At 36.5% G+C, this 10,761-nt stretch overlaps 1 protein-coding gene across 1 annotated transcript; it reads left to right on the plus strand.

The window, feature by feature from the left end:
* The first annotated feature begins 1,005 nt into the window (after positions 1-1,005).
* On the plus strand, positions 1,006-6,270 carry LOC581983 (suppressor protein SRP40). The gene is made up of 2 exons (XM_781960.4): positions 1,006-2,752; positions 4,833-6,270. The coding sequence occupies exons 1-2, from the start codon at positions 1,644-1,646 to the stop codon at positions 5,272-5,274; spliced, it is 1,551 nt and encodes a 516-aa protein (XP_787053.2). The 5' UTR covers positions 1,006-1,643; the 3' UTR covers positions 5,275-6,270.
* Positions 6,271-10,761: the final 4,491 nt, after the last annotated feature.

The following is a 10,761-nucleotide window of genomic DNA, read 5'->3' on the forward strand; positions in this document are numbered from 1 at the left end:
AGAATTTTCTTTTATATAATAATAATAATAATAATAATAATAATAATAATGATTAAAACAGTATATACATAAGTATATATACATCTAACATCGTCATTACACGGACATATGTAGTGAAGAAATGAGTCATTAAGTAGACATGGTTAACGATTGAACAATATAATTACTGCCCTCTACGTACATTTGCAGGCAGAGGAAACTGATAGGCCTCCCGAGAAACAATATGTTTATTCATTAGTTATTAGTTTAATTAGTTATATTGTTTTGAATTTGGGTTAGGGTCAGGGTAATATACCACCTTTTATGATGTCCTGTTAATGTACCATTTGGGGTTATATATAAATGTCCTGTTATATATATCTGCATAATGAAACGCTGTAAGATGGGATATTTCAGCCATCAATAATTGAGAGAGGGAGAGAGAAAGAGAAAGAGAGATAAAGAGAGAGAGATGGAGAGAGAGAGAGAGAGAGAGAAAGAGAGATAAAGAGAGAGGGAGAGATGGAGAGAGAGAGAGAGAGAGAGAGAGAGAAGTAAACTCTTGTGTGACATTCTATAAAATATTTACATGCTCCTATAGTAACCAATATTATTCTGTGAATATACGTAGATACCTAGAATCGCACACGGTGCTGTATCATGATGACCCATTTTTGAGAGCAATCAATTGACATTTAAAGGATTAAATCACTGCAGGGGAGCTGTTATCATGGTGATGAAAAAAGTGTATTTTTTAACAATTGTGTTGTGAAGCAATTTTCACCATTCTTAAATAACTGTGTTTTCTGCTCCGATACTCTTCGCAAGGACATCTTAATTTCCCTAACTTTAATGGTTATGTCATTATTAATATTGTGCGGGATGGCGTAATGTGCAACGCACGAAAGGAAAAGAATGACCAATTAAGAATTGAGCACCCGCACAGCAAGGCTGGTAGACATATTGTTCTCTTATAATCGGCATGTTTGGTATTGTCTAAAAACCTAAACAGTCGATTAAGGCATCAACTAATCACCCCATTTCATTCGGAACAGCCTATTTACGATCGTTGAGCACCTATGTCCTATTATGTGGGACATGGGAGGAAAGAGTGGGCGTGTTCATTAAACCAGAATAGAATGCACTCGATCGGGATGCAAGTCGTGTTTTATGACGGGGACAAAGAAAACAAGTTTCTCCAAGTTGTCAGGCGAGCTGGCTCTTTATTTCACGAAACACCGCTTGGGCACAACATCTTGCTCTCTTTCAAACATGTCCACTTTTATTCTGGAATAGTTATCTGTTGTTTGTCATCATTTGAATTATCATTTTTTCGCATCAGCTCCAACATTGTCATTCAGCAAATTTAGAAGTAAACTACTTCGTCACAATAGCATTGGGATATTTAATTGAGCAATTGGCGCAACCTTACACTTCTAGAGGATAGTTGACCATCTACATTGCTTAGTGGAAAATACAAAATCAGATTTTAATTCGACGGCATCAGCTAACTTAATATGTTTTAACCATCGCATTCCTCTGTTACTCCTGAGAATCTCTAGCCTCAAGACATAGTGACCGTTTTCATTTTACACGAACCGTCAGCTTTCATTTAAACCAAATTTTAAAAAACGTGAATCTCGGTTTTTTTTTTAAACCGCAAAATGATATTGACACCGGAGGATGAGCAGGGCAAGGGCCTACCAAGTCGGATGACGTTCGCGGGAGTTGGTTCGTCTCGCACGAGTCTATGCGCCTCGCCTGATGACGATAAAGCAGCTTTAGACGTCGAAAAGGAAGACAGCGAAAATATCGGCAAAGATCCGAGTCACAGCGATGATGAAAGAAACAAAAGTCCAGTAACTAGTGGGAATAATGACAACGGAACGAGCGAGCATGAGATAGTAGATGATGAGGACGACCAGCTTCGAAACAAAAGTCCAGTAACTAGTGGGAATAATGACAACGGAACGAGCGAGCATGAATTAGTAGATGATGACGACGACCAGCTTAGAAACAAAAGTCCAGTAACTAGTGGGAATAATGACAACGGAACGAGCGAGCATGAGATAGTGGATGATGACGACGACCAGCTTAGAAACAAAAGTCCAGTAACTAGTGGGAATAATGTCAACGGAACGAGCGAGCATGAGATAGTAGATGATGAGGACGACCAGTTTAGATCCGATCACCATGAAGACGACGTCGATGCCAAGGTGGTCTCCAGTCCAAACCAGAACGACAATGATGTTAATGAGAGGAGAACAGATCCCGAAAAATCCGAGGACGAAGATGACGTCGGAAATAAGCAAGATGAGACCCGGTATTCTGACAATGATAATGTTAATGGTGATGACGGTATGAAATGCCCCACACCGCAGAACGAAGACGGTGTCGTAGACGATTCAAGTTGCAATGCCTTATCGGATGACAAACTTCTTTCTGTCATGCAGCAGGACGAGCACGAAGCCGTCGATGATGACCATCGTGACCCGTCAATATTTCATCTGACGAACGAATCAGCTTTGACCAATCCAGCATCGAATCTCCAAGATTCGATGTCGGCAGATCCTCATCCGCCATCTCCTCCTCCTCCTCCTCCTCACACCCTTGAACTCAACCAGCAGGGCTCTACTCGAAGTCTCCGAAGTTCGACGTCGAGACAGCACGGTGAATCGAGCCGAAGATATTCTGACTCGAGTCAGAGGACGATCAGGAGTGAACAATCGTCGTCCGGCTCATCGTCCGTCTCATCATCAGCATCTAGTACCGAGTAAGTATGTTTTAATTTTCATCGGGATTTTGTTTTTGTTTTCATAGGTTTTTATTCTCTTCATTCATAAAGAAAATTCTACATAATTTATAACATTGTATACAAAATTACAAAATAATCTTCACATAGGCCTAGGTCTAAATAAATTTGCAGGTGAACATTTACATTTTCATACAAGGTTACAAATAAATGAATTTACACATTTACAGATGAAAAATATTCATATAAAAAAAATTATATTTTCACATTTTAAACAAATCGCAAATAAAGTTTGTACTATTTCCTTAGACAAGTTTGCATATAAATTTCAAATTATTTCTTTTCTTTCCCACAATATGTATACAATTTTTTTCCCCTTCTAATAAAAAATAGAAAAATGAAAAATACTCGTGTATATTACTTGTTGAAAATTTATGCTTTAAAAGATAGGTGTTCCAGTAAATGAACATTTTAGTTGAATTGACGGCAAAGAATTAACTTTTAACTTTCCTGGAGCTGAAGCACAGTATAACTTGCATTTTGATCACAACTATATAAATAGTAGTTACTGTTTTCAAATTAACAATTCAAGCCTTGGAATTAAAATGTAAACAAATAAAAAGATTATGAGAGTAAAAGGAATATATCTATTAATCAAACCTTTGTAAATGGATGATTTTCTGAAATATGTCGAGAAAACCAAAATAAGGGCGAAAAACAATTTGCATGTAATGAAATTTAAATAAAGTCTCCGCAAATTAACTGACAAGTTAGTGCTTCATGATCGCTGACACATGCCATTCGGCAATTATTGATCTGCTTCGGTTGGGTGGAAAAACTGACCATGGAATCTTCAAAGAAAGTTTTATAATCCAAAACACGTACTCACGTCAATTATTTAGATGCTTTAAATAAACATCGATTGTTTAAGCGGAAATCAATGCGCATAGCCTTATGACCTCTCCGATCATTTATCCGTCTTTAATGGAGGGGTGCCAATTGCTTTCAGGGCCAGCTTGATTTCCACGGCACCATCCTATCACGCCTATACTAGGCGCTCCGACATTACCCTTTTCCTTCTTTTTATCATAACCCTTTTTTCGCTTTGAAGGAAGTTTTGAAAAGACAAGAAATAATTGGAAATCTATATGCAATTGTAAAAAATTGTTTGTGCGATTTGTTTAAAATGTGAAACTAAAATTTCGTTTATGTAAACATTTTTTTTCTGCAAACGTGTAACTTCATCTGCAAATATATTTTATATGAAAAATTAATTGTAACCTTAAAGGTAAATGTTCACTTGCAAAGGTGAAGATTATTTGTAATTTTGTATAAAATGTTATAAATTATGTGAAATTTTCTTTATGAGAGAAAAGAATAAAATCTATGAAAACAAAAAATTATGCACCGGCGACAGACAGTTGCTCCTGGCTTTATTTTTCCAAATTTTGTAAGATAAAGGGTTTTAGGTTAGGTTTAACGTCAGAATTAGAGTTAGGGTTGAAGTTGAAATCTCGGTAAGAGCATGTAAGAGTAGGATATTGATCGCGGAGCAAAAAAGGTATTACCTCTTTTTTGTGTGTTTGTTGCAATTTCTTGATATCCCAATCGCTCAGTGGTATCTAAGTGTGAAGAGAATGCCCTTCGAACTACTTATAATGCTATGGGAAAGGGGTAACTGTACGCCTATATTTTGAGACATGGATCGAAATATGTATTGTGGCCTTGGAATCGGCATTGGTAAATCAATAATGATAAATCAAAATCGATTTTAGCAACTGTCCACCAAAAAAGTATATTCTAATCTCAATTGCATTAACACTATTCTTGGGCTTTTTGATTTATTTTATAAAACATATAAAGGCCCTTTACAAAATGTATTGAGACGACTGTCCCTCTTTTTTTCTCCCGCTCTTATAATAATTGAAACAAAATCTGAAAGACTTTCGAGAAAACAAAAATTACCTTTCGTATATGATTTTCATGTGATATACAAAACGGTATTAAAATCATCCTTGAGTTGATTTTTAGGGAGTCTTTGCAATTGAGTTACGACGTAGTTCCAGTGTTTGAATCATTTTACACATTATTATATTCATAGATCATCGTCAGGAAGTGATTCGGGCTCAGGTTCCTCGGATTCAAATTCGGACTCGGAATCGTATTCATCGTCCAGTTCGTCGTCATCATCGAGCGACTCGGATAGCTGTTCGTCCGACAGTGGTTCTTCATCTTCCGGAAACGAGTCCAACTCGAGCTCCGACGGCGAGAGAGAGAGTGACGATATCGACGCCGGTACGAAATATCGCATTGCTTCGGAGAAATACGAACGGGTATCAAGTAGGGATTCGGGACGGTCATCGAGCTTTTCGTTTGCGTCTGCAAGACATACAGACATGGAGACGAAAAGGAAATCCCGCGGGAAGCGTTTGCTTAAACATGCGAAGTCGCATCATACGAAAAAGACGCAACACGGAAAGTATAAGGAGCGAGTTGGAGAAGTACATCAAGAGACTTGTTCCACTGTATGCGTTCTATTGTAACATAAAAGACATGAACCACCACATTCCGTATTCAATTGATAATCGGTGATAGATTATATTTACTGAAGAAAGAAAACAAATCACTGTATTATATAATGATGGCTGCATTGTGGTATGTCTAGCCATGGAATTATCCACAATTATATATAAATAAACATGCATATACGCAATTTTTTAAAGAATAACATTACAAATTAAAGAGAGGGTGTTAACTACGAAAATTTACACAGTTAAAAGGCATTTTGTTGTGCAATTTAGATCGACCGCTAGTCATGCTAGTAGGCCTATTCAGCCGAGGGCACAGACGGCTTATGCCCCTATGCCCCATTGCCGTTTACAATTCTACATAGTAATGATTATTGTTATACAACAACCTTTTATTTAAAAAAAGCAGATTGAAGGGAAAAGTGTTAAATTAATTTGAATCTTTAAATCTCAAAACTACCAAAGATCATTCCTCTTTTTCAACTAGCAATTTGACAAAAACGAACCAAGAAATTATATCAGTATAAGCCTATTAATTTCCCTTTTAAATCGCATATTGGAATAACAAGATTATTTCATTTTATGTTATATTATATCAATTTTCCAATTAGGCACAACATTTGCCAAACTATATCGTAACAATATTTAATTTTATAAGATTTTTTAATGTTGTATATTTGACCTACTATATTTCTCTCACTATTCTTGAATGTACATCAATGGACGATAAGAAAGTTATATTAAATGTCATATTTTGTCAGTAACAAGAATGATTATCAAGAACCCTAGATTTGTTTTAGCATTTGATGATTTTGAATTTTCTTGAGCATGGTTTATCGTTATATAAATTGGAACACATTCGAAATTCCGGATTATTTACCCCCCCCCCCCCGCACCTGGAATGATGTAATCCATACCTGTTTTTAAAAGTTTGTTTAAAAGGTGCCGATTCTGTGGGTACGTAGGGGGCAGACAGCGCTTCTACCCTCCATAAATAATTTCAAAAACCAAGCTTCCAAACGCATTTATATGCCAGTGTTTTGTGAGATATATTGTAATAGGGCAAAAGGAAAGGAATATTTATGAGAGTGAGGACAAGGCTGAGGGATCGGATCGAGTCAGAGAGAGGTTGAATTGAACAATGATGATATCCTAAACATATATGCATCTTAACCTCACTTTATAATAATAATAATAATAATGTATTACAATAAAAAAGCGCTTTATACGATGTTTCTAAGCGCTTAACAAAAACACAAAGTAAAATTTACTTCCAAGTTACAACATTTTTATACATTGTACATAATTCTAATAACAATCTCCTAACAACAATTATATAATAAAAACTAATATTTACATAAGGCTTTATAAAATTAACAAACGAAATATAACTACATTACATATTGAACAGATAAGTTTCGAGTTTACTCTTGAAGGTTTCTAAAGTTAGGGAATCGCGTATTTCATTGGAAAATGTGTTCCTAAGTTTGGGGGGGGGGGCACAAACAAAAAAGGCACGATTGCTTTCCATTGGGGACTGGAGAGGTGACTAATGGACATGCATTCTCAACTATGGATCGAACTATAATGATACCTACAGATTAGCTAATCCTTTGTCCAAGTAAAAATAGCAATAAACTAAACTTCCCTTTGTAACAATGACAGATTAACGCCGGGATTAACGCATCTGTCTGAGACGAAGAACTAATGTTGTTACGGAATTAGCTAACTTGTTTCTTTAAAATCATTCACCGTACATACGGATACGTCAATCAGTCTTGTTTTTTTAGCATTAGGCTTCCTTTAATATGTTTTCATCATCAATAGTGATCTGTAAGTTTATGACAGGTTCAGTGACCCAATCAGAGTTCAACTTCAAGTGTCTCTCCAAGTACTGCGGTCTTTAGCCATCCGTTTCAGCATTTCATATCCTGTTGCTCCACATTCCGCAAGAAAGCTAGAAAGCCTTTATGAGGTCTTCCCCTCAATTTCTTTCCATGTAGACGGCCTTCTAGGACTCTGATCATCATTATATCATCTTGCCGCATGATGTGTCCATTGTCCAAGCCATTTCTTCTGTTTTACTTGTTGTAAAAAGAAATTATGGATTGCACCACTAGATAAGGCCGCGTGCTCTCCGTTGATATGTTCAATGATCAAACCAATTACCTCATGACACATGTGGAAAGACTGACCATGAAATCTTCAAAGAAAGCTTTATAATCCAAAACACGTATTCACGTCAATTATTTAGATGCTTTGAATAAACATCGATTTTTTTAAGCGGAAAACGTCGGAAATCAATGCGGAGTCTTATGCCCCCCCCCCCCTCCCCCACTCCGGAAACGGAGGGACCGCAATGATGTTCCCAAAATGTCCGGTAAAGGGGTACTTTCGTTTAGGGGGTGTCTGGAAAATCCGTGATCACGCATGCTTACAGTATTCCTACATGACTGAGAGCCCCGGGGATAAAGGTTAGGGTTGCAATAAAGTTGTAGGGTCGGTTTAAGTTGAAATCTCGGTAAGAGGATATTGTTCGCAGAGCAAAAATGGTATTGTCTCTTTTTTGTGTTTGTTGCTTGATATCCCCATCGCTTCTCCGTGGTATGTGACGTCTTCATCTATATTGAACAATATAAATGCCTGTGAACTAATGACGCCTAAGTTTAAAGTCTTGACATCTATTTGCCACAAGCGCCGATTAGCACAAAACAACATATATCAATCAATTGAAAGAGCCAGAGTGATTGCTATTTGCAACGCGAAAACTTTGCAAAATCACCGATTTTCCTTTCTTGAGTAGGTACATGACAACCATTTTAACCACCTGTGTAGATTAAATTTACACTAGAATTATTTAAATGATCTCGAATACTTTGGTATGACTATCCCATGTAATGTGGCGCACTGAGATCATGTGCATGGCACACAGAGTTAATGTTCAAGATGAACTGTTTAGTCCATTATTGTCTTTAAAATAATTGTGACCCATCTATAAGAATCTCACATTTAATATGATCCTTGAGATACTATTATCAATATCTTTACAATTATCTTATACAATATCAACATTGTTCCTTTACACAAAGTGGCCTCAATATTAAGGGGTATTGCTAGAAGATTTTGAATGAAAAAACAAACTTGGGTCCAACTTGGATGCTGAATTGTTTCAATCTTCAAGCCTACAAACACAAAAGGCGTAGAATTTTCATCATCACCATCACTTTTACCTTGTCACCGCTAAGAGCATTACTTGAAAAGTACCTACATGTGCCATCTCCTTCTCAACACCACCACCGTCATCATCAGCAGCAGCATCCCCATTCATCATCATCTTCACCATCGGCAATACAATCATCAAGAGCATCTCCATTACACCATCATCATCCTTAATCATCATCACTATCATCCTCTAGTATCATCTTTCTCATCATACTTACAAGTATCATTACTATTCTCCATTATCAATCTTCTCTTTTATCATTATCCTTCATCTTTCATCATCATCACCATCATCATCATCATCATCATCAACATCATCATCACCATCATCATCATCATCATCACCATCATCACCATCATCATCATCATCATCACCATCATCATCACCATCATCATCATCACCATCATCATCATCATCATCATCACCATCATCATCATCATCATCATCATCACCATCATCATCATCACCATCATCATCACCATCATCATCATCACCATCATCATCATCATCATCACCATCATCATCATCATCATCACCATCATCATCATCATCATCATCATCACCATCATCATCATCATCATCATCACCATCATCATCACCATCATCATCATCACCATCATCATCATCATCATCATCACCATCATCATCATCATCATCACCATCATCATCATCATCATCATCATAATAAGCATCATATTTTTCAGTTAGTAAACTTTTCAGTTAGTAAACTTTAACAACAGGACTTTCATTCATGCAAGTATACTTGAAATGGGAGGAAAAAACTTTAGTAGGTTTTTCAAAGAGTAAATAATGATTTATTTCTGTCATCTTCAAAAACTTCATGAATGTTCAAATATCTTTGTACACCTGATCTGATAGGGTGAAAGAGAAGACAACAATTTAAATTTCCCAAACAATTTTCTAGCATATTTCACCCTACAGACCTATCTGCCTCTAAACTACCAGTGAGGTGGATCCAGGTTAGTCAGATAGGATATAGACAAATGATCCAAACTAGTTTCATATTCACATTTATCTTCATACCTGAATTTACTCATGATGTGATTCAAAATTCTATTTAAAATTACTGATATGTATAAGTCATATAACTGTCTTGTTATATTTTGTGCTGAAAGCCGGAGGACCGTACGTGCTCATAGACTTTTTGTTTTTGTCTTGTTTCACATATTACATGGTACACCAATGGAAAACAAATTTCTGTATTATAATTATATGGCCAATTAAATCTTGAATCTTGAAATCCTTGAAGTCTACCAAAGACACCAGTTGGTTTCACACAGTATAAGGCGGCAAGCCTGAATAGAGACTCTGACATGTTGGAGTCCCATACATGAAGTGTAATATCATCAAATTAATAAAGAAATTGCCTTAGGAAGTTTTTGACCAAATTAAGATTTTTGCTTAACTTCAGGTCTTCTCTATGAGGATCTCCTAGTATTTGAGGCTCTACATCGATTTTCAATCTTAAACTGATTATTAGTTAACATACGATGAGCCTAAGTCAAATGAAAGAGAAATTAAACTGAAGATTTCTCTTTTTTCTCAGGAGTAAGAATCACTTAGGCATTGATTTTATTAAAGGCATCGTTTAACAATGTTAAATCGGAGATGCATGGCCCTACGTGTTATCAGTGTGTGTAATATGGTGTTATAGTGAAGCCCTAAAAAAATAACGCTTCAAAATGATCAAGAAGTTCCTCAAAAAAGTTTAAAATCTTTGAGTGACCGGTTTTACCATACTCTTTCCCCCAAAAGACTGTTGTGTTTTGAAAACGCAAAATTTGGTTTTGATTTCCAATCATAAATATCTTGATAATCAGACAGGTGATCGGCTTGTAAAAGTCATGGGGTTCCTGACTGACCAAAGGTTTATAATTATCATTGCAGCACGAGCTAAATCCAGGATTTTGTTTCAGAATCTGAGACAATGTTACCGGATCCCTTTTATGTGACTAAAGCCTGCAATTGAGAGGTGTCAGGGTCTAAAAACTGACATCCCTAGTCTGTGATTCTTGAATGAGAAGCATCGCATCTAGATAGCGACTGACTGTTGGTTTTGAAAGGGTTGAGCTGCAACTCATTCATTTCCTTCCGAGATCTGCCTATGGCTTAAACTCAGACATCCAGCCTGATTAACCATAGTCCTTTGGACAAGTTCTGAGAAGTTCATAAACATATGAGTCATATTTCAGAAGTTCAGAAGTAATTCGCAAACATATCTATTTAGCACTGATCTCACAATTATGAACCCAGCGCAC

Source organism: Strongylocentrotus purpuratus, unplaced genomic scaffold (genome assembly GCF_000002235.5).
Source record: "Strongylocentrotus purpuratus isolate Spur 01 unplaced genomic scaffold, Spur_5.0 spur5_scaffold_16, whole genome shotgun sequence".
In the NCBI taxonomy this organism is placed as follows: domain Eukaryota; kingdom Metazoa; phylum Echinodermata; class Echinoidea; order Camarodonta; family Strongylocentrotidae; genus Strongylocentrotus; species Strongylocentrotus purpuratus.